This window comes from Plectrocnemia conspersa, unplaced genomic scaffold, assembly GCF_051122295.1.
Source record: "Plectrocnemia conspersa isolate PC_06_02 unplaced genomic scaffold, ASM5112229v1 ptg000003l, whole genome shotgun sequence".
Taxonomy (NCBI): domain Eukaryota; kingdom Metazoa; phylum Arthropoda; class Insecta; order Trichoptera; family Polycentropodidae; genus Plectrocnemia; species Plectrocnemia conspersa.
This window is the reverse complement of record NW_028277167.1, coordinates 20,513,793-20,541,743: the sequence shown is the minus strand read 5'-3', so window position 1 is coordinate 20,541,743 and position 27,951 is coordinate 20,513,793. Positions and strand designations below refer to the sequence as shown.

The 27,951-nt window shown below is 29.1% G+C and overlaps 2 protein-coding genes across 4 annotated transcripts; one reads left to right on the top strand and one right to left on the bottom strand.

Annotated features, from left to right (window-relative positions):
• Positions 1-2,448: 2,448 nt before the first annotated feature.
• Positions 2,449-22,194, top strand: Cyp301a1 (Probable cytochrome P450 301a1, mitochondrial). The gene is made up of 8 exons (XM_088182067.1): positions 2,449-3,084; positions 8,723-8,916; positions 19,722-19,923; positions 21,212-21,374; positions 21,445-21,614; positions 21,678-21,756; positions 21,820-22,020; positions 22,081-22,194. The coding sequence occupies exons 1-8, from the start codon at positions 2,519-2,521 to the stop codon at positions 22,186-22,188; spliced, it is 1,683 nt and encodes a 560-aa protein (XP_088038193.1). The 5' UTR covers positions 2,449-2,518; the 3' UTR covers positions 22,189-22,194.
• On the bottom strand, positions 10,379-26,195 carry LOC148236898 (putative cytochrome P450 301a1, mitochondrial). Of its 3 annotated transcripts, none has more exons than XM_088182068.1 (11): positions 25,846-26,183; positions 25,298-25,463; positions 25,157-25,237; positions 24,973-25,089; positions 24,645-24,721; positions 24,312-24,507; positions 24,081-24,243; positions 23,842-24,011; positions 23,682-23,760; positions 23,273-23,518; positions 10,379-10,752 (listed from the first exon to the last, which is right to left on the bottom strand). In XM_088182068.1, the coding sequence occupies exons 1-11, from the start codon at positions 26,060-26,062 to the stop codon at positions 10,681-10,683; spliced, it is 1,584 nt and encodes a 527-aa protein (XP_088038194.1). In that variant the 5' UTR covers positions 26,063-26,183; the 3' UTR covers positions 10,379-10,680. The 3 variants fall into 3 exon arrangements, with proteins under 3 accessions (XP_088038194.1, XP_088038196.1, XP_088038195.1); XM_088182070.1 differs by lacking the exon at positions 10,379-10,752 and adding an exon at positions 22,268-22,427 and having other exon boundaries at positions 25,846-26,195; XM_088182069.1 differs by lacking the exons at positions 10,379-10,752; positions 25,846-26,183 and adding exons at positions 22,268-22,427; positions 25,601-25,720.
• Positions 26,196-27,951: the final 1,756 nt, after the last annotated feature.

Sequence of the window (27,951 nt, the reverse complement as noted above, 5' to 3'; positions counted from 1 at the left end):
ATAAAAACTATCGTAAATCTAATTCCATATTCCGCGCAGCATCATGACATCATATCGGGCATGCATATATGTAGCGATGACATCATCGTGCGCGAGTGATGTACTATACAGCTGTGTAGTTCCAAAAAAAAGTGCCGCTACGGTACTTCCCCTTTAAGATGATCAATAAGATTTCAGTTTATAAGAACCTGAATACAATTACGCTGGTTATTTTGTTGCGTTGTAGTTAGGTTATACATTTTTCTGTTTAACCACTAAAACCCCGGTGAGTTGATTCATAATTATTTTTTTTAAATAAATTAATTAATTATTTACATATTATTTTATTTAATTCGTAAAGATTATTGTATTATACTATCAGTATTTTATATTTATTTTCAGAAAGAGATACTGACGCGTGATGAGAAATAACAGGTGACTCACTAATTAGTCACTGGCATTTAAAGGGTTAAAATGTGCTGTCAGTGATTATTCAATAAGGCTCAAAGATTTTTACAGATCTTCTAACAAATCGTACCGGAACGTGTACCGGTCGTGGTAAAATGTACCGGAACCACGTTTCGGTCCCACTACACCATTGGATATATACCTGCAAATTAAAAACTATAAACTGCTAAAATGTGTCATATCCCATATTTATGTTACTTGGGCCGCTTGAGAGAAACAGCAGTAAAGAGGTTTATATTTATAAGTATCATTATGAATAAACAGCTAGTTTAAAACCAAAAGTATTCCATATTATCGTGAGACGCTTTTGAATAGTTAGATTAAATTCGAGTATTTAGAAGTGATGAATAAAGTCGAATATAAAAGTGAGTTTCAGCAGGGAGAAAATCAATATTTTCAGGGAGGTGTTGTAACAACTCTATACTTTATATGAAGTAATAAAAACCAGAAACGCTTATTTTATGTATTTCTTACTATATTATTACTAGAATCCATGTACAATTTGGATAATTATTGTTTATACTTGAGGTTTCAATAGATCTGCCTGTTTCTGAAGAATCCAGTCGTCTCCATAGATATTGTAGTGGACCAGGGTTGATGTAAAGAAGGATGTGGCTGCTTTATTGGTCTCCTCAATCGCTGTCGATGGTTAGCGCAGATCCACTTGGTGCAAAGTCGAGGATATTGAGTGGAATTTCTTGCTGACAAATTACTAATGAAAACGATTTCCGAATAAAAGATAAGTATATGCGCTTATATACACTTGGTTCGTCTGGGGGAGGTTTCTTGCTTACCCACTTCCGCCGCGACGGTCAGTTGTCGCAGTGGGAACGCTCGTTACTTCGCTTAATATTTCCTCTTATGTCTAATAGTTTTTAAACGTTCAAAAAGCAATCAAGTCAACAATAGTTTGCAAACAAATTTTAACATAAACGGAACCGCGTCCCTTTGAATAATAATATGTATTGTGAAAGTACTACATAGAAAATGGGTGCTTTTGAAGGCAATGTTTCGCTCCTTTTATTTCTTGTATAATATGCATAAAAAGGGCTAAAGGAACTTATACCTGAAATACATCAGTATATAGGGTACATCTCAAACAACTGTAGTTTAGTTCAGAATCATTATTTGAGGATTTTACTTTTTTTATAAATATATTCTTGCCATAATGTTTTTCAGAGTTGGACCCGTCAAGAAGAACGGGCCCCTGGAATTTCTCCACTCTCTCCCCTCCCCCCTCTTGGCAGGCCTGCATAATTGCATATATATTTTTTGTTTTAATGATTTTGTATAAGCGCTCATAAATCGCAGAAAGCATGTTGATCAAATTTGTATATATAATAATCACTGTATTATATATGATGAACATTTTTCTACCACAAAGATAAGATATTCAAGTTTATATGTAAAATTAACATCTTATTTGAACTACATTATAATATATATTGTTTTTTAACTATATTTTTTTAATATGTTTGCTTAGGCAATGTTTTAAAATATGGAGATATGACTAAATATTATTTTAATGCTTATTAATAATGAGTAATTATATAATAGTGTCTCTTATTTGTAAATAAAAAGTTAATCTACACATAACGCAACTTACATAATAATATGTATTACAGTTGAGTATATTTTTGTTTGGACTGTAATATTCATACTGTAAATTCGTTACATGAATTTAGCCAATTTAATCAATTTGTCGAACTTTTACAACTAACGGAAAATAAAGAGGAAGTGTGAAAATATTTTTTACGTTGAAGAGTCATCATTGATGGCCCAAATAAAGATAGCAAAATTTGTATTTATATATATATATATAATGAAAGATATTTGTATATACTATTGTGTAGCATCAATTTAGCTGTAAAATACATATTCATATTTGTAAAATTAATATTTAATTCTCATAAAATAGGTCAGATTTTTTAGGTTCTACATCAGTATGGTTGAGCGCGCCTGTTTCATAACCATTATTTTTTGAAGGCATGATACAGGTGAGGGGGACACGTGTGTCTTGCATTCTCTACAAGCTGTGCAGTAGTTCGCTCTGATCGTTCATACAGTCAACATGTCCGTGAAAGGGGCTCTCGGGAGGATAGGAGTGAAAACCGCAAATCCTTTCAAAAATATATACCTTCCGGCCATTCAAAAGTATTCTACGGCTTCCGAAGATAAATTCCCACCGCTATCCCGCAACTTGATTCCAGTCACTACAGACACCCAAGTGCCCAAAAGGCAACGATCATCCGTGCAAGAGTTTATAACTGCGGATAACATTTGCCCTTTTGCCGATCAAGAGCTAGCATCTTCCCGACCCTACTCCGAAGTGCCGGGACCTAGACCTTTACCGATCTTGGGAAACACTTGGCGCTTGATACCGGTGATCGGACAGTACCAAATTTCCGATTTAGCTAAAGTGTCTGAATTGTTACACACGCATTATGGGAAGATCGTGAAGATGGCTGGATTAATCGGGAGGCCAGATTTGGTCTTTGTCTACGATGCTGATGAAATAGAAAAAGTTTATAGGAAAGAGGGCCCAACCCCGTTTAGACCTTCGATGCCTTGTTTAGTCGAATACAAGAGCAAAGTGAGGAAAGACTTTTTTGGCGAGCTACCAGGCGTCGTTGGAGTGTGAGTAAATGTTGTTTCTTTATTGCGAATCACTTGTAATGATCATCGCGAATTTAATTCAGAGAAAGTTGCCGATGATTATATTACATTCTTTAGTTTTTTATAGGTAAAAGAAATTTCATTCTTTCTTTAATTGCGTTCGCGGTTGCTTGTTAATTTATGTTAATCGCAATATAAATTGCACATACTAACGTTACTTTATTATAAATAAAAAACGCTTAATTAATAATTTTATTTAATGCACACATTTTAATAAATAGTTAGTACAATTTATAATGTATGTTTAAGAATTAGCATGCTGGTGTTAAGAGGTCTGTAATGCATTCTAAGCGAGTAAACAGTAGTTAACCCATTAAATACTATAATATTTGCTTATTAAATTTACATTTTAGTTTTCCATCAATCTCGTCGAAAAATGTAGACCTTCATTTCAATCGCCTCTTTATTCAATGTCAATAGTTTAACTAAAGATTATTAACCTTTAGTATGCATAATTGATTATATGTGTAATTTATATTGCTTCTTTTAAAAAAAAAAAACAATATAATTCATAATCTTTTTTAACGTAAAATATGAATGTATAGATTCGCAATTGAATCATGATTACAATAATAATTAACTTACATCATTATAGAAAAATGTATTTGCTTATGCAATAATATATATTTAAAAATAAACATTTATATACAGTGATCACCAAATGCTTATTAGCCACTTATTAGCTACCAATAGGTACACTCGTTTTTCGAAAAAATGATTTTAGATATTTTCTTTATTTAAAATGAAAGTATGCATGATACATTACAATGCCGAAATAGCGTAGTCCGTAAGGTTTTCAACTAATAATCTAGAGGCAGTGGGTTCGTGTCACGCAGTTGACTCAGCTTTTTATTTATAAAAATACGCTTTAATTAACCCATTGACTGTAAATGGCATGTATATGCATTTAGGCATCTAAAGATGTCTTAAATTTTTGAACCTTGTAATATGGTTATTTTATAAACTTTAAAACTAAAAATCACCTAAATTTATTAAATTATAAAAGGTAAAGAATCTATTACATGAATAAGTGCCCATCACAAATTATAAAAGTTTGGAATGGAGTGCAAAAATTCATCACAAGCAGTGAAAGAGCTAAGCTGTATTGTAACAAAAATTGTTTTTTAATACTTACTTGTATACTGATTGATTTACGGATTTATAACGCATTAACGACTCACGGCTTACGCCTTTTATATTACAACGGATGATGAAAGAAAAAAATGTCAGATCATGGATACTTTTTCTCAGACCATTAAAAAGTATTGTCTAGATCAGAGATAAAATATTTTGACATATAATTTTTATGTATTGTTTTTTTTGTGTAAATATTAATATTAACACTTGCACTTAACGTTTGCACAAATTTGCACGTTCGTCATTTCAACTTTATACAAGCATTAAACTACATATTTACTGTGACGCTTTTATTTATCCTTTTAGTTAAAGTTGTCGTTAATATCATTATAAATAAAATAGTTTAAAATACTCTCCTTTGTGTCTTTATAAATATAATAAACACATTTTGAGTTAAATTTACATTACTTACATCACATTAGCTTGTATCGGCCTTCTTATGCACGTTCATCAATCCCTTACTGAGTTTGAAAGTTTTTTTAAGTGTTTCGCTGAAAATTATTCTTAATATGGTCTCAACTTTTTTATAGTAAGTTATTAGCTCTCATCCCATTTTTTAAGACATATTATTTTTATTTTATAGGTACGTAAAACTGTAGTATAGGTTTTTGTGGTTATATATACATATTATTAAATTCACTATATACTCTTTTTCAGATATTATATTAAACGATAAAAATATTTATAAAGTATAAGAGTTATGTATTTAGTAACTTCTGCATTTTATAACACAATACACAATGTCTTATATATTTTTTGATAAATAAATTTATTATTTATAATCAATACTAACCGCATTATCGATGAAGTATAATACTTTTTGTATATTGTATATAAATGACAATACAATTTTATCTTGGGTTTTTACATTGAATAGTCACTTAGCGTAAAGTACAGTTTTTCCTTTTATATTTTAATGAAATTATTTGCGGTTGTTGACCAGTTTTATATTGATAAATTTAAAAGATTCTACTTCTACTATGATGATCTAAAATTAAACAATCTACAAAACTGAGGTAAATTATTGCAACTATGCACTAATTTTTCCGCTCTACTACTAAATTGAATGACAAATTATGTTCGGTTGTTTATATAATAATAATCACCATAATTAGAATAACTAGCGCAAATCTTATTAAACGTGTTAATATGTATATAATTTGAATTAGTGTTTAATTAACTAGATCATAATATGAAATCTACATAATACACTTAACGCATTCATTGAAATAACAATTAATTACCTTTCACATACGTAAGATAGCGCAGAAAATTATTTGATTCGTTGAAAAAATTACAACATAAAATTTCAGTGGCTTTAAAAATATATATAATCAACTTTATTACGTAACCTGTTAAACTGATAATGTATGTCACAAAAAAATGTCTGCTACTGCATAAAAACTAACAGTAAATTAAAATCTAACTTATGTACATTCTATTTTGAAGTTTAAATAATATTACTAGTTTACTTAACTACTCTAGAACTGCCAGTATATGTTCAGCCGTCTGCGCTATTCGCTCATAAATTCACTCTTCACACTCATAATATCGTGCTTCGTGCTCAAAATCTTGCTGTTCTGTTCGTGTAACACAAATTGTTTTTATTTATTAGCTTAGACTTTTCAAGAAATCATAAATATTTAGCAGATAAAAAACGTAATAATATTAGATTTATATAAGAAACATTGGAATCAAAGCTGGACATTGCATTTAGTACATTTTCAAATTTTGTAATACTGGATTTTTTTAAGAACAAGCAAAAACTCTAGTTGTATGCTACTATTGTAAAATATCAAATAGTTTGTTTTTATCTGAGTGCTACATGTTGATTTTTATATGAAGCAAAGTAAATTTGTTGTAAACTATTATTATTGTACGATTTTCTTAGTCACGTTTGCTTAATTATTGTGTATATGTATAGTTCTCGTAGCCTCATCTGCATCTAAAAAATCTAGTCGTCTCAGAAAATTGACTTGAATTCTGGATTTCTAGATTGACGTGAAGAGGGAAGCGGTTACTTTCTCGGCCTTCGTGGTCCCTGAAGATGGTTCGGATGAACTCTCTTGTGTCCCAAGTTCAAATCCAGGGTGATATCAGATGGAAGTTGTTGATACAATTTTGACGGATACTAAAACTAAATGATAATAAAATACATATGCGTTTGTATACGCTTGATCTGACTGGGAGAGTTTTCATGTTCATTCATTCTCAAAACGAATATTTGGGGTTGTAATTGGATTTGTTTATTATTGTCTGTTTTATTATGTAGAATATTTCCGTTATATAAATTTAAACAATTAGTCACGTACGTTTATCTGACTGATGGCATTTTATTTATTGCGCTTTTAACGCTGATTACAAAAAAATATTTTCACAGTTAATGCATACATTTTAATAAGCACTTTATACCTGACTGGTGGTCGCCCACATACAATATTACCTATAATTTCTGTGACTATGTATTAGGTACATATCTGTGTATGTGGGTTTCGATTGCACACGCTACTTGAGAATGCTTGCTAATTTATAGCTCAAATATATTTAGTAACTATTAATCAGTGTTTCTGTACATGTATTACATTAATTTAAATAACTAAAATTCGGATAAGTTAGATCAACTATAAACCTATTTTCATTTTGAATACATATAAGGTTTATTATCGGGCTTCATGCTATTTTTGTATTTTATTATCCTTATATGACAATAAAAAGCAAATGCAAAAAAATCGCAATACGCGTCAAAGTTGGCTACGTTGTTTTCGTTTTGTAAAAATACTAAAGTACCGGGTGTTTTTATGGCAACTAATTTCGCGCGATGCAGGTAAATTAATCTGAAGAATTTGTAAATTAAAATACTCAAAAAACTTAATTATTTTTTTTTAATAAATTGACAAAAGGGGCACTATTATTGGGCTTAGCTAGAAGCTCTGATCCAATATTGTTTTTTTCTATAAAAAACCATTGCACATTCCATCGATATTGCTCAATTTCATATCAAATAATAGCATGGGGAGAGCACACACGAAGTGAGTATTGACGTTAGTGTGTTTAATACTAAATACAACTAAAATATATTTGTTTAAGTCATATTTCTTATAGCAAATAGATGGTTACAGAAAATTTGAAGCCGCGGGTTCGAAAAGTTTAGATAGTGCTTTAAAAACTGTACATGCATAACGTGTTTGAAAATAATCTTAACCATCATCGATTTGTGTCGTAATCTTCGACAACTATTGCAAAATAATGGATCAATCCGATTCTAGATTAAATTACAGAGACGTAACTATTTCATATGAAATGTAATATTATTATATTGTATAAATTAAAATATTTATTAATTTCAATTATTTAACTTTAAATTTAAAAAAAAATTGTTGATACTTTTAAATAAATTATATTACTTTGAAATTATAGAAAAATTATATAATTGCTTTCGCCCGATAGTCTTAAATAAATATTAAGCAAGACAACGGAAACTGGAAGAGTTAGAAATATTCGAATAGTAACTTTAGCATTTAGATACAGCTTGATTTTTTATATATTTTTATTATTTGACTTGAAAAGTTTTCCCAATGCGTCATAATGGCCAGTATAGAAACAATAATAAACATTTAAAAAATAAATAAAATAAAAACAGTTATGTTTTACATTTAAGATAAATAAGCACCATCCCACAATATTTTTATCACCAACATCCTTGTATTTTCATTCCATCTTCGATTTTCGATGGTTATAAATATAATGATTCGCTTGCATTGGCCTTTAATGGCCACCTTGTATTAGAAAATCACCTTGAATAAAAAAAACTTAATTTAAATTCCCATCGAATTGTCGAGGACGATACAAATATCAACTGCGCAAGGTAAAAAAAGCCAGATTAATAATCCACAAAATACGTGCCAATAATATAAAATATTTGCAAATAACATTTTTTGTCAGTTTCATTTCAAGGTTTTCTTCATCTTGGGTCATGTTTATATGCATCTGTTGCACTATTAAATCCAATCAATAATTAAATTATTTTTATAAATATTCATTTATAATTTTTATTCCATTCTGAAGTTCATTATCATTTTTTACACAATTTATCACTTCATTCATCTATCATTGACTCGAAAACGTTTCGCTGCCGTTTCGACACAAAGCTTCCGTAGTACATAAAGAAGACAAATTTACATGAGTGTTTAATTTGGAAATGAACGATGTACATACTTAACCGTCTGACTATGGAACACGACTAGCTAAAATTAAAATAAATAATGGTAAAACAAACGTTAGAAGAATATTAGCTGCCTCAGAAGCACTAATTGCACGGCGATTGTCTGCTTGTATAATGAAATAGTGAAACTATAAATTTAAATAGTGGCAACGTGACTTAAATTCTAAGCCATCTTTTATGTATGACACTGAGGAAAAGTTTACAGTTACGTCAATCAAGACTATTATTATTTCATTTTAGGCATGGAGAGCCGTGGAGAGTATTCAGAACCAAAGTTCAAAAGCCTGTACTTCAAATACAAACGGTGAGGAAGTACATAGAGCCCATCGAAGACGTCACCAAAGACTTCATCACCAAAATGGTGGAAATGAAAGACGAAAATGAAGAGATGCCTGCGGATTTCGACAACGAGATTCACAAGTGGTCGCTGGAATGTAAGTTCAAATTTTGCATATATTAATGTAAATAATAATATTTAGTTAAGTATTAGATTTAATACCTTGAAACCATAAATATGTAGTATTTATGACGTTCATTTCAATTTTTTAAGACACTCAAAGTGCAGACTTTTTCCTAAAAAGAACACATTGTTTTAAATGGATTAATTGCCTTGGTAAGAAATCCTGTTTTTCAAGTTTTTTATACACTAGTCGTAGAACGCTATGTGTGTTTAATATGGCTGTGTCAATTTTTAATCACGCAAAGTACAAGGTTCGTTCAGGGAAACTTTGTGATGTGTAATTTAATCGTCAACTTGATTATGTATATGACAATGGCGTTATGGACAAACAAAGAAAGAAGTGACGGCCATAATAAAAAAATAGTTAAATTCCATCCATTTTCACTAATGGATGGAGTTTAATAATCGATAAACTTCATAAGCAATGTTAAAAAATATCCAGAACTAGTCCTTATAGAACGGTTAGCAAAGCAATAGGTTATTTTAAACTCTAAAGAGAGCAGGCATAGAACTTATATGAACTTAGAACTTAAAATTAAAGTCAACCTCAAAATATAATGCTTTATAAATATTTTCTGGACTTTACATTTACAGGCTATTTTCTCAATATGACACTAAACGACATTTATGTTGATTATCTTTATTTTGAAACATAAAAATCTCTCTTAATTCCTAAGTTCTGTAAATTAAAAACTCGAAAAATCTCTTTTAATAAATCAATGCTTGAGCAATAGTTTGTATTGTATAATTTTGTACGAGGTCGACTAGGTTCTTACATGTGCCATATGTGGTATTGCGATTAATAGCTCCTTTGTTAAATAATACATACATTTTTGTACATAAGTGTAAATAAATAATAATAATAAAATACAGTTACGATGTCCGATCGCATGATTAAAATGCATTCCGTTGAACCTTGCCGTGCGAGTTGCATTGTTACGAAATCGTTCGAGAGTTGCGTTTCCATCAAGTGAAAATGTTGAAATTTTAATTATAAACCAAGTGCAATGGAAAACATCATTATTTTATGATTGTAAAATATTTTACAAATCTTATATTTTTTTTAATAAATAATTTATAAGTAGTATCTACATTTAAAATGTAAAAATAAAGCCATTTAGTGCCCTTATTTATTCAAACGTTATTCATAAAAAAATACAATATTTACATTTATTTTCTAAAACATTATTATCAATAAACATCTAAATGAGATGCTAAATATGAATCATAGTATCTTTCAATATATCAGAGAAAAGTATTTGTTATTTATTTTTCGCATGGCCCATTTTTAAAACTAGTGACAAATTAATCCATACTATTTTGGTATAATTTGCATGCATAGATTGTAAACAGTTTTTTAGAAAGAGCAGACAAATTTTAACTTACTCAACGCGAGCCTTATAACGGGAAATAGCAAAAGAACAAATACAAAAATACTTTTTATATTATATTCACGAAAAATTTGGTCCGGGCATGGATAGATTGAGATATACTACGCAACAGAATAGGGTGCTATATTTTTTTCTTAAGATCTTAGGGTGCAACTAAAAATATTTTAGGTTCAGATTACAAAGGTTTACAAATTATATAAAGTTACAATATTTAAAAAAACAGCCATAAAATTTCAGCATGTAGATATGTGTTATGACTTTCAGAACATGGTGTTGCCTCATAGTAATTAGTCTTCAAGTCATCTTGAGATCCTCTTGTTTTCCAGAATTGTGGAAATGTTCAAAAGTCACTCCGATTCATAAAAAGGGTCCCAAATCTCAGATTGACAATTACAGGCCAATAGCTTTGATCTCATCACCTGCAAAATTATTTGAAATTGTTTTGCATAAATACATTTTAAATCATTGCAGGTGTATGCTTCTCGACCAACAACATGGTTTCCGTAAATCTCGATCCACTGTCACTAATCTAATGGTTTTGTCTAACTATGTTTCAAAATCATTGGACTCTGGTGTACAAGTGGACGTCGTATACACAGATTTTGAAAAAGCATTTGATAAAGTTAACCATGCTTTACTTGTAAAAAAGTTATCTAATTTCGGGTTTTCTGAAGATCTCATAAATCTATTCTCAAATTACTTGACCAATAGATATCAATTCGTCAAGTATAATAACTCCTTTTCAGAACGATATAAGACCCCTACTGGAGTACCTCAAGGATCCAATTTGGGTCCATTGTTGTTTTTATTGTTCATTAATGACATAGAAACAGCAATAGAGCATTCTGATTTTTTATTATATGCAGATGACTTGAAAATTTACAAGAAAATGCATTCGATTTCTGATTCCCTCGACCTACAGGAGGATCTCAACTCTATATGGAAATGGGCTTGCTATAACCAATTGCCTTTCAGTGTAAAGAAATGTCACACAATTTCATTTTCAAGGTCATTAACGCCGGCAAAATATTCATACCATCTAGGCGGATATTTTCTGGAAAGGTTTTGTTCAACTAAGGATTTAGGAGTGACTTTCGAAGAACGTTGGAAATTTAGCCAGCACATTGCAGAGACTCATAGCAAAGGGACACGGTCAATTGGGCGACGGCGATTGGGCGACGGTCAAATGGGCGATTCAAAATGGGCGACGGACAAATGGGCGATGGTCTTTTGGGCGACGGTCTTTTGGGCGATAGAATAATAATGCATTACAAATAAATGTGATGTAAATCATGATCTTATAATTAATTAAATAATTAACATAATTTAATACATATTAAAAAAATATATATATATGTATATTATATATATACGTACATACTAAAATATAAGTAATATTTTTTAGAATAGAATTAAAAGATGAAAACATTATTTGGTCTAAACAAAATATAATATACCTACATAAGATATAGTATGTATATATTTACTTATCATTTGTGCTTATTTAATCATAAAAAATTAAACAGTGTTTTTTTTTATTCAAGAATTTTAGAGAGTTATCCGATATCATAAAACACTTAAAACACACGGCTTAAGTCGGTAATTTTATTATAAGTATACTACCTGATAAATGTTTACAGTGGGCCCTTACTCGATTTTTTTTTATGTTTTGAGCCTTGGAAACTACTCTGAGAACAAACCTTTGGAATTTCCAAAAATCGCATATTTTACAGTTATCTATTTTAAATTAGATAGGATAGTTATATATAAATATAATAACACAGAACTAACGCTGATAAGTGCTTATCGTGGATTTTGCCCTTTACGCGATTTTTTTATGTTTTGAGACTTATAAATTACTGTGAGAACAATCTTTTGGAATTTCCAAAAATCGCATATTTTACCGTTATCTATTTTAAACTGAATAGGGTAGTTATATATATAAATATAATAACCTAGATCTAGCGCTGATAAATGTTTATCGTGGGTTTTGCCCTTAACGTGAATTTTTTTTATGTTTTGCGCCTTGGAAATTAGTGTGAGAATAAACTTTGCGAATTCACAAAAATCGCATATTTTACAGTTATCTATTTAAAACTAGATAGGGTAGTTATATATATAAATATAAAAACCCATAACTAGCGCTCAGTATACTTTTGAATTTTGACTGAAAATGTTCGCAAAAAGTTTCGTTACGTCTTTGAAAATTATTTTTGTCGTGGTTTTAAAACACTTTGTCACAGTGTCATTGTGTTTTTGGTAAAAAATTCAGTACAGCAAGAAAATAAGTATGTGTCTTTTTATTCACATGTGGGTTATATTTTATGTGCTATTTATAGATAATTGGTTTTTATAGATCATTGTTGAGAACGACTAATTTGAGTTACCACAGTTTATATTCTTCATAAATGGATAATTCAGGCATATTAAGTCAAAAAGACAAGGAAAAATATGTTTGGAATGGATATCTTTATAAAAAGAACAGACCAAAGAATTTTTATAAAAGTTTTGAGGTAGAATAGAAAAAATATCATAGAATATTTACATGGTATTGTATATAATTATAATATGAGTTAATAATTTGAAAATAAAATTGTTTTTACCATTTAATATACTTTTTCATTTTAATGTATGTTTTATTAATATTTACAATAAAGCAAAGCGTGCAAGTTTTTTCTGTCGCCCATATGACCGTCGCCCAAATAACCATCGCCCAATTGACCGTCGCCCAATTGACCAGAATCGCCCATTTGTCCGTCGCCCAATTGTCGCGTACCGTTTTTAAGGATTTGCTATGCGGTACGCGACAATTGGGCGACGGACAAATGGGCGATTCTGGTCAATTGGGCGATGGTTATTTGGGCGACGGTCATATTGGCGACAGAAAAAACTTGCACGCTTTGCTTTATTGTAAATATTAATAAAACATACATTAAAATGAAAAAGTATATTAAATGGTAAAAACAATTTTATTTTCAAATTATTAACTCATATTATAATTATATACAATACCATGTAAATATTCTATGATATTTTTTCTATTCTACCTCAAAACTTTTATAAAAATTCTTTGGTCTGTTCTTTTTATAAAGATATCCATTCCAAACATATTTTTCCTTGTCTTTTTGACTTAATATGCCTGAATTATCCATTTATGAAGAATATAAACTGTGGTAACTCAAATTAGTCGTTCTCAACAATGATCTATAAAAACCAATTATCTATAAATAGCACATAAAATATAACCCACATGTGAATAAAAAGACACATACTTATTTTCTTGCTGTACTGAATTTTTTACCAAAAACACAATGACACTGTGACAAAGTGTTTTAAAACCACGACAAAAATAATTTTCAAAGACGTAACGAAACTTTTTGCGAACATTTTCAGTCAAAATTCAAAAGTATACTGAGCGCTAGTTATGGGTTTTTATATTTATATATATAACTACCCTATCTAGTTTTAAATAGATAACTGTAAAATATGCGATTTTTGTGAATTCGCAAAGTTTATTCTCACACTAATTTCCAAGGCGCAAAACATAAAAAAAATTCACGTTAAGGGCAAAACCCACGATAAACATTTATCAGCGCTAGATCTAGGTTATTATATTTATATATATAACTACCCTATTCAGTTTAAAATAGATAACGGTAAAATATGCGATTTTTGGAAATTCCAAAAGATTGTTCTCACAGTAATTTATAAGTCTCAAAACATAAAAAAATCGCGTAAAGGGCAAAATCCACGATAAGCACTTATCAGCGTTAGTTCTGTGTTATTATATTTATATATAACTATCCTATCTAATTTAAAATAGATAACTGTAAAATATGCGATTTTTGGAAATTCCAAAGGTTTGTTCTCAGAGTAGTTTCCAAGGCTCAAAACATAAAAAAAAATCGAGTAAGGGCCCACTGTAAACATTTATCAGGTAGTATACTTATAATAAAATTACCGACTTAAGCCGTGTGTTTTAAGTGTTTTATGATATCGGATAACTCTCTAAAATTCTTGAATAAAAAAAAACACTGTTTAATTTTTTATGATTAAATAAGCACAAATGATAAGTAAATATATACATACTATATCTTATGTAGGTATATTATATTTTGTTTAGACCAAATAATGTTTTCATCTTTTAATTCTATTCTAAAAAATATTACTTATATTTTAGTATGTACGTATATATATAATATACATATATATATATTTTTTTAATATGTATTAAATTATGTTAATTATTTAATTAATTATAAGATCATGATTTACATCACATTTATTTGTAATGCATTATTATTCTATCGCCCAAAAGACCGTCGCCCAAAAGACCATCGCCCATTTGTCCGTCGCCCATTTTGAATCGCCCATTTGACCGTCGCCCAATCGCCGTCGCCCAATTGACCGTGTCCCCTTAAAAATGCTCGGTTTTATCTTGAGAAATGCGCGTTACTTCAGGAATACTTTAGTATTGCGCACTCTTTATGATACTCTAGTCCGCAGCATACTAGAAACTAGCTCCATCATTTGGATCCCAGGCGTAATGAAACAATGTAATGAATTGAAGCTGGAAAAAGTACAAAGTAAATTTCTTCGATATTTATACTTGAAGAAATACGGGTATTATCCGTTCTTGTTTCCCAGTGCTTTTATTTTGGGAGCCCTGGGATACGTTTCTTTGTCGACTCGCAGAAGTGTTTATGTAATTAAACACTTCTGGAAATTGCTCAAGGGCATCGTAGACAATCCTTCAGTGCTCGAGCAGCTTCAAATGTGGGCTCCTAAAGGTGGTTATAGTTCTCGGTCGCGTCCACTATTCTTGCCTGTTAAATCTAGAACTGGAGCACTTGCCAACTCCTCTCTGGCCAAGGCTATTTATCTGCTCAATTTTGTCCATAGTAATATTGAAATTTTCTCTTGCACATATGGAGTTTTGATTCAGTTCGTATGGGACAATGCACACCTGTTGAGGTGATTTATGTCTGTTGTTTTGTCTTGTTTATATTTGTATGTATTATGATGTATTAGTACTTTTGACTATCGTGACGCATTGGGTTTGCCTGTCAGGTCACGATGGTTATAATTTTAATAAATAAATAAATAAATCTTGAAATCAAATTAATTTGCTTGGCTGAACCAGATCAGATGATAGAAATCGAAGCATATGCTTCATCTGGACTTTTCAGGTGATTCGGCATACATTAGCATGTATTCTAAGTCAAAAACGAAGTGACAAGCTTCGTTAAAAACAACTTTGACATTTTTTTAAATTTTTTTATGGCAAATCTGACCATTATGACTTGACAGGTTCTCTTAACAATGAAATGTTTTGAATAGCTACAGAAAATTTGATTTTATTATTAAGTACTCTTGAGAGATTATTTATCCAATAAAAAAATAGAGATTATATTGACCTTTTAATTCTTTGGGTTTTACTACATACATATGTGTACTTATTGTAGTGCTACTTACAGGAACGAGTATATTTGCTCTAACTAAATATTATCTCAATGATTACAAGCCAAAATAATACGATTGAGACTCAAATTTTGAATGTGATTTTAATTTAATTCTAATTTTATATTGATAGTAAGAGAATAATGTGGATATTTAAGAGATTTTTTCTTTGTGAAAAGCTGTAAAATATATCAATCAATAGTTTATAAGTTATTTACTGTCATCATAAATTAAAAATATTATGTGCATAAAATACACATAATAAATATAATAATGAAAGATTAATAGAAGTAGAACAGTTTAAAAGATCAAAGATAAAATTAAAACATAGTAAGATACAAAGAATAATATGTTCACTTTCGAAATGAATTAAGAATAACAACGTTGTTAGGAAACAAATTAAGAATATTGTACAGTCAAATAACAATAACTGTAGTTTAAGCTATAATACATTTAATAATAAAAAACTTTGAAACGAAACTTTATATTAAATTACTCACTATGTATGTATTAAGGTCGTTGTACCTACTGCTTACAGTTTAATGGTAAAAACTTGTATAAGAAAGTGAACGGGTAGGTGTGTAGAGTAAGACCTTCGATAAATCGAGCTATGCGTGATGATACCAGCGATGGGAAAATCTGGCACGCGTTCTTTCGATAATCTCAAGAGTCAAATCGCAACGGAAGCTCCATTGTCCTGTGCGGTCTGGCTAAAAAGTACCATGACATAAATTTACATTAAATACAAACATTTTTAGCACTCGCTGACCTTTTTTTATGCTCTTTTGATTTATAGCTTTGTTTTATTTAAAATAATATAGCTTTGTTTTACCTGCAAAAACCGGTTAAACTTGTACGTAGAAAATATGTAACGGTGTTGGCAATAAACTCCCTTTTCCAATACGCAGATAGAAATTTACATGAATATTAATATTCGTATTAAAAAATATTTATTTAAGATAAACGATGGAAAAAATATTTACCTTTTTGCATAATAATCAAATTTTAATGCTTTTTAGTCTAATCATATATAATTTCATAGGTATACAATATGCCACTAATAAAAAAATAATAAAAAAAATTGTGGTTCTTATTCAAAACGTTTATCGGCCCATTATACAGGTGAATTGCCCCTTAAATGATAAATTGCTAGAAAGGTCTTATATTTAACTGTATTATATGACTAAATTTATATTTAACTTGAATATGATTTATTGTAAAATGGCATACAAAAACTTTTGTTTAATGAATGGCCTTCTTTAGTCTTCCGCTTGAAAGGTAAATATAACAAAATAAATGTTATTCTAGTCATTATTGCATTTGTGAGATAAAAATATTACATGTTAAAAAACTTTATTGCTTTTTTATGGCCATAAAGGTCAAATTCATTTTAGTATTTGGACATTAATGTCAAATATTGTTCATCTTTCAAAGCCTTATTTTGAACTAAGAAAAACTTTTTAATAAATATCAGTTAAATCTTACGATTTGTAAATACATATGTTATTACAATGCTATATTTACGAATTACGTTGAAAAAAACGAATATCTGTCTAAAAAAATGATGTGTAAATAAGGCTTACTGATCGGTCAATATTAACAGAAGTTTAATGACAGAATACTCGTTGGCATTTAAAATAAAATACCTAGTTGACATCCCAAAAAAGTACTTAAATATTGAAGTGGTTGTAACATTATTTATTTTATATAATTTTAATTACATATTGCATGTTTTATTTTTATAAATATACCCACATAATTAAAACTCATACACCGTACAAAATTATGTATTTTTAGTAATGTATTATCAAATTTATAATATTCTATTACTATGATACCGCACTTTGCTAATTTGTGGTTAGTTTTTGGGCAAAATATCATGGCTGTAGTTTATTGTACATATTTTGCAATTTTGATGTAGTTAATTAACCATTCTTATATCATACATAAAAAAACAGATTCAGTGTTTCTAAATAATTTTTCGCGTTTCATTCTTACTAATTTTATGGTTTAATAATTTTCAATCGATTGATATTGAGCAATTCTTACGTATCACTTATATAATATTAAAAATAAATATGTAGTAGAAAAATACGCGTGTATCCGTTATGCAAAAAATAGGGTCAATGCGTAAAGATAAATTTCGCACGGTGAAAGCAAAAATTCTTGAGCTGCTCGTCGTTTTTTTAGTAATCGATTACTTGTGTTACTTTTATTACAAATCAAAAGGTCACAGTCGTATTGTTAGTTTTATAATATTTTTTTGAAAGTAATTATTAGATGAGTGCCAAGGTAGAACTACTCAGAACAGTCATTATTTGACAACTAGAAACTGATTATAAAATTAATTAACGAAACATAATATAATATAAAACTAATTGTAATTTTTTTTTTATAATTAATAGTAATTAGTACCTTCTTCATATTTTTAAATATTATATATGTTTATATTTATTTTAATATAGCTTTTAATCATACTTACTTATAAATCATAAAGGATATTTAAAGTAACAAAAATCGAAATCAAAAGAAAATTACATTCAGAAGACATGTGTTGCGACGAAGTAAACACAATCAACAACTACTAAGTAAGTAGTGAGACACTAAAAATCAATGTTTGTAAATCAGTGACTTCTATTATAATATATTATTACATCTTACAAATAATACCTATAACTATTTACGGTCTATTTCGATTTTATTTTATTTTTTTATCCATGAGTTAAGGAATATCTAAAAAAACATAATCTGTCATGATGACCTTATTCGAAGAACTACCCTAGTCACAAAAAACATTTTTTATATGATAGAGTAAAAACTATTTTTTTATTACAATTAATGCGTTTTAAATTTAATCATTAAATTTTAAAACATAATAATTTTATATTAGAAATAAAATAATATACACAAAAAAAGATAAAAAATAATAAATAACTTGCACATGATTATTCGGGTATTTTTTTACATTGTCTGTTTTTCCGCTAAAGCGTTGTTTTTTTTTAATATATTTTTTGACAATTTATTCATAAGATAAAATATAAAAAAATATTAGAATTAGCAAAAAAATATTAGAAAATAGTACAATAACAATTTTATAAATGTAAAGCATTAATCTTCTTCACTATCTATTTAAATGTATTCCACTGTATTATTATCTGATAAAATGAATTATAATTACTGGCAAAAATAATATAATAATCATTAATTCTGATCTCCCAGAAAATATAGAAATTAAAAAACATTAGAGTGCATATAGGAGTTAAACCCAAGTATTTTATGCAATAGTTACCTTATACTACTGGTCTATCGTAAACGTACTTCCGATAAAAATAGAAAACTAAAAATTAAGTCACTATAATCTACGTTATCGGTGATTAATTTAAGTATGATTTGAAAAATAATATCATAAAAAAAGTTTGCCATTTGCAAATTCATGAACGTTAATGCCACCTCAAAAAAATAAAGCTCAGTTATAATACTTTCCATTTATGTATCACGCTGTAAGCCAAACCCGTTTTAATAAAAGTGTACCGCAAAAAATGAAAGCACCAAACTAAAAATCAATTCCAGTATTTTTTATACTTTAATATGATTAAGATGTTTCTCTGGTTTTAAATATATAAAACGTACCGCCTTATTAGTATTTTCAATGAATATTATAATAGTAAAGTTTCCATTATATACAGATTTTGTTATTATTTATTTCATTTTAGAAATATCACACACTATTTTACCTTAAAAGAAACCTTGATATAAAATCACAATGCCTAATCTGAACATCATTGTCTTTCTCATGAAACTATTGTGAAACATAAACAATGCCTTTTCGAGTTAATACAATACAATCATCGTCAAATATGACAACGACATTTTTAATACACCAACAATTTCCACATTTAGTTGTACTAATATTTGGAAACATTTGCAGGCATCGGACGCGTGGCTTTGGATGTGAGACTTGGATGTTTGAACAGAAACTTGAAGGAAAACTCAGAGCCGCAGAAGATAATAAATGCAGCTAAGTACGCTTTGAGGAATGTTGCAACTTTGGAATTAAAGGCACCATTCTGGAGATATGTACCGACTCCGCTATGGACCAAATATGTTAACAATATGAACTTCTTCGTCGAGTTAGTATAAGATTTATTTATATATGTACATAATAACCTCTACTTCAAAAATTATTTAGATCTACTATTAGGTTAATAGAAAAATATTTACGGTTTATGATCATCGAATTTAAATAATTTTTTCTTAGTTAAAAAATATTTGGCTAGTGTAGGATTTCGAAGTTCTACAGTTAATAGAATCTTGAATAATACTTTCTGCAACAACTTGGTCATTGAAGACCTTACTAGTGATAATCTGTGTAGAGAATATGATGCATGGGGTAATATTTCATAGCCCAACTTCCTTAGCATTTGTAGGAGCAAACGTGTAATGTTGATCGCGCATTATCGTGTGAGAAAATTGTACCTTTATATCAATTCTTCATTTCATAATCATAACACGTATATCTCCACGTACAATATAAATAACACACATTGTGCTACAGCAAATTCACGGCAATGTAGAAAACTATAATATTACAACTCATAAATTACAACTTATTATATATTTCTTGTGGAGGAAAATCCCACAAATTAAAAACCTTAAGTCAAGGCAATTGATAATACTTTTATCTATATCTATATTAATATATGAGCTTTGGTATGTAGTAGTATAGACATTCATATTATTTACAACCTAAAGACCTGTTATTGTGTGATAGACTGTTATATTTATACAGTAAGCTAGCTAGGGAAGGGATTACAATGTGTTTTTTTCCTCCTTTGCATATTACATAGACAATAATGTATACTGGATTTTAGAGAGATTGAATAAATATATGTATATCAACAAAATAAAATGCTTGCTAAGCTATGCGAAATATATTTAGTAGTGGGTTCAAGTTCAACGGCAGTTTAAAATATTAACATTTGCAAAAAGCAAACTGTATTTAGAATGATAGTCGTTAGTATTCATGAGCTAAGATAAATTTTCATTGATATTATAGAATCAATGTTGTGTTATATTATATCTTTATATACATATTAATTTATTTATAGAAAAATGTAGAACAAGTCTAAATATAAATATAGTAGTATAACTTTAATACTCAAAGCTATATTTTTTTCTATAAATAATATTCGATTTAGCTTTGACTAAAATTTTATTTTATTTTAATAAACAATCAGTGGCTTTATAAAACAGATCAACTTAAATTGAAAGTAACGTATATTTAATATTATTTATTTATTATTTATGATAATTTTGTCTATATTTTTGCATATATGTACCTATAAGCAAATATGGGTTAATATTATTATCAAAGTTTCAAACCTTAAATTTGTATATAAGTTAACATATGTTTTACAGAATTTGTTCAAAATACATTGATACAGCTATGGAAAACTTGAAAACGAAGCAAGCTACATCAGATTATGATCTTTCTTTATTAGAAAGAGTTTTGAAGAGCGAAAAAGACCCAAAAGTTGCCTGCGTTATGGCATTGGATATGATATTGGTCGGAATAGATACTGTAAGTTGAACCTTCAATACATTTTTAACCTAATTTTTTGGTCTATTCAAATATTCAATACATATTACAGATATCAATGGCAGTTTGCTCAATTTTATATCAATTGGCTACAAGACCGGAAGAACAAGAAAAACTATATCAAGAATTAGTTAAAGTTCTACCCGATCCAAATTCACCGATTACATCTTCACATTTGGATAATCTTGTATATTTAAAAGCTTTTATAAAAGAAGTCTTTAGGTAAGACATATTTTTGCTATAATAATTAAGACCCATTTTTACTTACATTAAATATATTTATAGAGTTTATTCCACTGTAATTGGTAATGGAAGAACTTTACAAGAAGATATGGTTATATGCGGTTATAAAGTACCAAAAGGGGTAATATTATATATTTTTATATGCTACTTTTAAGTATGGGTTAATAATAAAATTATTTTTTAGGTTCAATTAGTTTTTCCAACAATCGTCACAGGCAATATGGAGGAGTATGTCACAGATTCTCAATCTTTTCGTCCTGAACGATGGATGCGTGGCGCAGAAGGACAAATACATCCATTCGCTTCATTGCCTTACGGACACGGCGCTAGAATGTGTTTAGGTCGTCGTTTTGCTGATTTAGAAATGCAAATCTTACTAGCAAAGGTAATGTTAATACAAAATCAATAATATAAAATATATGCAATAAATAATTTATCATTTCAGTTGATACGTTCATATCGTCTGGAATACAACCATCGTCCATTGAACTATGCGGTAACATTTATGTACGCTCCAGAAGGAGAACTTAAGTTTAAAATGATTAAACGATGAAGCCATCATAGTTTTCAATAATCTGTGTATAGTATTTAATATTATTATATTTATAAAATAATAAAGAAAACATGTAATAATATCAAAATTAATATATTTTAAATAATTTATAACTGTTTTAATTTATTTAAATCTCTGTTGATTAGCTTGAACTTCAACGGTCCATTCGGAGTGTACATTGGATGAATGAAATAATCTAATTTTTCATGCTCATATTTAATCTGAAATGCCTGCACCATCTGTAAAAAATACAGAATAGTTTTATTTTAATTATTCAGTATGGCCCAGTAAACTGTTAATGCTATAGAAAATATACATACTATATATAAAAAAACATTAAAAAGTGTTTTATTTTAATTATGTATAGATACCTCATGAACTATTAATGCTATAAAAATGAAAATATAGGTATTTGCTTTAGATACCTTATGAACTACCAATGCTAAAAAAATTAAAACATTATGCATAAGCTCTTTTTGAGAATATTTTCATAATAATTATTTTCTATGAGTTTTTAGTTTAGATATTCAATTAATTATTTTGGATGATTTTACAGCATTTGATAGAATTCTATGTTATGTTCAGAAAATCATGATACCTTATTTAATCTTAAAAAGTAATTTAAAAAATTTGTACTTTAACATACTTAGTAAAACTCTAGAAACCATCATCTAACAATACTAAATGTATAGGTTAAGTTGGTCAACTAGAAGAATAATACAAGAAGGGTTTTTATTTTAAGTTACTACTTGTGTTAGAAATTAACAAATGAAAAATTTTTGATTCAAGAAGAAAATTATTATCTAGAAAATAAAATGAAAAGGGGAAAGATTAATTTATTTTCGAAACTAAACACAATGTTGGAAAAAGCTGAAATCATCCTTGATTGTCTTTAATCATCTAATCTAGAACTTCGATTAGAATTGTGTGCTTTAGATATATGTATATATACTTTAAGAAAAATAAACCTAATGTGTGAAGTATAAGCTATAATTTAACTTAATAGTTTATGAGCTATGAGCATTTATTAAAAATATATTTTTAAGCCACCTTAACACATAAAAATTCATAAAATTATATTAACCTTGCAAATAACCGTCTGAATCTCAAGATCAGCAAATCTTCTACCGAGACACATTCGTTTGCCATATCCAAAAGGCAATGAGGCAAATGCATGATGTTGGACTTTATTATTTTGGCAAACATTTTCAGCAACTTCTAAATGGGAGCATCGTTCTGGCTTTAACCAACGTTCTGGATAATATGTGGAGCTGTTTTCAAAATATTTGTCCAAATTGCTAGCGACGTAGTGCTGGAATATTATTTGAGTCTGAAAGCAAGTTTGACATAATATAAATTATTTAATTAAATATATTCATTTAATATTTATTAAGATTAAATAATTTAATTATAATTAAATCTGAAAAATAATTTTATAAATTTATGATCATTATTGCTTTAAGATATTGCTTATTTAAAACTACACAACTTACTCCTTTAGGTATTTGATATCCATGTATAACGGTATCTTTAGTTAAGCATCTTCCGTTACCAATTACTGTCGGATACATCCTAAAAAATTTAAGAAGTAAAAATTTTCGTTGTAATTTAAAGAAAAACCTATCTTCGTGTATAAACATAGAACTACCATACCTAAGAGTTTCTTTTATAATTGCTTTTAAATATTGCATACTATCCAACATAGAAGATGTGAGTGGTGTATCATGATTTGGTAAAACCATTTTAATCTCTTTGTACAGTTTCTCTTGAACTTCTTGATGTTGTGAAAGTTGATACAGAATTGACGCAACAGAATTCGAAGTCTAAAATATTAAAAACCAATTAAAAATGAATCATTAGATTAGTTTAAAAATATAATATAAATTTAATACAGTATCAATGCCGACTAAGAATAGATCGAGTGCCATAATTGTAGCGACACGAGGATCTCCTTTATTTGACAACAGTAACCTTTGAAGTAAAGATTTTTCTCGTATTTCTTTGCCTTGCTCATCTTCTCTAGCAATCGCAGCTTCTATGTATTTTAAAGATATCCTAAAAGCGATTCAGTATGTACATTTTAGAAATATATACAGTAGAGCTACTTGATAAATTTATCTTACAATCTAATAGTATCCAGTGCTGCAATATATTTTCTCCACGTTGGAGTACTAAACAATCTCCAAAACGATACTTTGAGTTCTAAAACAGGTACGTTCACAAAGAAGGTAGTCACAGCGTCCAACAATTCTTGAGTGTCTCCGTTAGTTTTTGGATCAAAGCATCCAAGACGAGTATCCAATGCCACGCTTGCTATAGCTGAAATTTAAAAATATATTAGTACCAAATATTATGGAAAAATATATATTTTTGAACTTTACTTTTTTAAAAATATTCAAAAATACAAGTTAATTTTTATACTGTGCAAAAAACCTAATTATATATTAGTAACTTACACTCTAAAGACCATTTGTGAAGTTCGTTTAAATAATCTTCAGGTACTTCATTGCTTTGATTCCTGATGCTTTTAGATCTAAAATTATAATACTTATAGATCATTAAATAAAAAATCGTAGATGTAACTATTGTAGTATCATATTAAGTATAATACAAAAAAATGTTTTTTTTTAATTTATTAATAATAGAGAATACATTTCTAAATATGTATGAAAGGCTCGAATATTGTTACATTCTATTTTATAAAATACATTATGTACAATAGATATACAATTAGGTTATTTTATGTTTTAAAATATATTAATGAGCAAAAAAATATTATAATACCTTTCCACTAATGCTATAGCTGCTTCTTCTATTTGTTTGATATACAATTTGGCTGTTCGAGGTTGTAACATAGCTTGTTGTACTTTTGAGCGAAATCTACTCCAATCTTCACCATGTCTGAAATAGTTCATTATAGTCCTTATCCAAATTATTTTAAATATCATGCTTTCATAAATAAACTCACACAGCAATTACTCCAGCATTATCTCCAAAGAAATCTTTTCTCAAAACATGCTTGTAATAATTCAACGATGGCATGGAAGGCCTGGAATGTATTTATGATTAGCTTATACATATTTAAGTGATGTAATATAAATTTAATTACCTATGAGGAAGTTGATCTTCGCTTCTGAAGACTTTTTCGATGTCGTCCGGATCAAAAACAAAAACCATGTCTGGTCTACCGAGCAATCTATCTATCTTAACGCAAGCTCCATACTTGGAATAGAGACGTTTGCATACTTTGTCTATGTGTTCTATTTGAAAGTCACCTAAAAGCAGAAAAATAAAAAATAAACATATATAAATATATAATTGTATTATGCTCTAAATATTTTATTTTTATTATTATTTAATAATTTTTATACATCACTATAAAAACTATCAAAACGTGTTTTAAATAGGATACCTGATAGTTAATATTCCGAATCCAATATCCAATCCCTGTGTATATTTCGTTTGTGAGGAAAGTAAAAATTAGTCAAGTACTTCTTGCGAATTTACAACTACATAAATGTTAGAAGATATTCGCTAAAACATTGAAACATCATCTGTTTATGCTAATGGTAAGTTGTCGCCGAAATTTAGGATTCGATATGGTCACGCCAAAATAAATAAATGCAATGTTCAAGGTCAATAACTATAAATAATTACCTATCAATGGCAAAAATCTCCAGTTGTTGCCCAAAATCGGCACCGCTTTCGGCCCAGGAACTTGCCCGTATGGAAGAGCTCGACTCCACTCGTCATCAGCTGTTCTAAATTCTTCATTGGTAAAAAGTTCACCGACTGTTGAAGACTTGTTACATTTTGTCAGTGAAACAATTTTGCTTTTTAATAAAAGTCTTCCAAGTGCTTTTCTAGCTATCATCTTTCTTATTTTTAATAATCGGTCATATATTTTTTTTAAATATGATGTTTTCCAAGACAAGACTTCCTCCAACCAACTATAGGCACTCACTGTGGCACGTGAACGGAAAACATTGTGGTCAAACAACGAGGTCACGATTCTTGAATGGAGAAAGTTAGATGAGCTGAGTGATATTCCAAAGAAGATCAAATATGTTTAACGGTTCTCAAATGTTCAAATAAATCAAAAGAAAAATAATATTTTATTAAATAAAATACAGCAATAATAATGTTTTTACTAATAATTACTATCAAATATTTATATAAAAAAACTAAGTTAAAATATAATATAGTTGAGCGCTTAAAATTCTAATAGTCCGAAGTATTCTTTCGCCGACTACGTTACGCAAGATAAGTATCTGACGCGACTACGCAACGTAGTCGTGATCTTCCAAGAGATCTGCTAGACATGGTTTCCAATTCGATAGTACATTAAGTTACCCATTTGAGCCTTTGAGTTCTGCCAGATGATAAGTACAAGACGTCAATAAATTGTCGGTTTCATCAATCGAACACTTTTCAACTCACAATAGGACTCCCCCATGTAGAGGTTAAATCGGCAGGTCTAAAAACGGTCGAAAATTTTTTAATAAATTTACAGGTATGAGAATCTAAATACTGCGGTAATAAATAATAAAAGGGCCAGTTCGGCATGTGATATACAAATACGTGTTTTAACTATCTGAGACAAAAGGGGGTTTCTTTGCTCAAATAGAACACCTTTTAGCAGAATAAGTTTTAAAGTACCCACCATAAATCAGAAAAGAATAAAAGTATATGTCGCCTTAATATATGATAGCGCGTACATTCGGGATTGCCATCAAAACGACTGTTCGTAATCCACTCTAAGGGCTAACGGGTTTTTTTCAAAAGGGGCGGAAAACAAAATCTTCTTTGGATATAATACGGAAATGCGGACAACCAACAATTACTTCCAATTATACTTCCTCAGACACTTTGTCAGAGAATCTCTGACACTTCTAACGACATTCACACTTGAACTTGAAGGCTTCAGAACTTCAAGAGCTAAAGAAAGTCCAGATATTCCTATCCGCTCTTTATAGTCGAGAATATTCCCTTACCCTACCAGCCCATTATGAATCAGTAGCTTTAACATCCTGTAGACTTCGCTTAGTCGGCTGTGCACCAACGAAGTGCTCTGTTTCCAACTCCATCGACCTAAGCCGTCACGATCGACTACTACGACCGAGTTCCCGGTCATGATAAGTATCGGTGGTCTCCCAGCATCACTTTTTATGTTGGAGACGGAAACTTCAAGAGATATCAAACTTGGGCAAATTAAGTTCGTACTAATACTAACTAAACCAACACAACTTCGGCCGCCGCTTCTCTCTTTGCGTTCACTGGTCCTTGACATTCGGAATCCAGAATTTAAAGTGCATTGAAGTGTGTTTATTTTCTATAAAATAATAAAATAAATATTCACATTATATTCTAAGTAACATGGATTTTTACATCAATGTATGGAAGTTCTTTCAAAGGAATTCTCGATAAAAATTATTGTATATGCAAAATATCTGGCTCTATTGCTCTGATTTTCTATGAATATGATTTTTCAGCTCAAGAAAGAATTGAGGCTTATCGACAAATACTCGCTCTTTTAAATAACCCCATAAAATAAATATAAAGCCATGAAATCAGAAAAATCAAAATTTTTCTTTTAGCCACAAAATGTTTAATAGTTTTGAAATGTATACAACTTTAATTATTACTCTATACTTGTAGATAAACTAAATTTCTCACTAAAGCTCAAATTAGTTTATTATAAATAAAAAAAACACGCCTATATACGTATAAAAAAAATTGGTTCAAGAGTCTAGTTTATTTAAT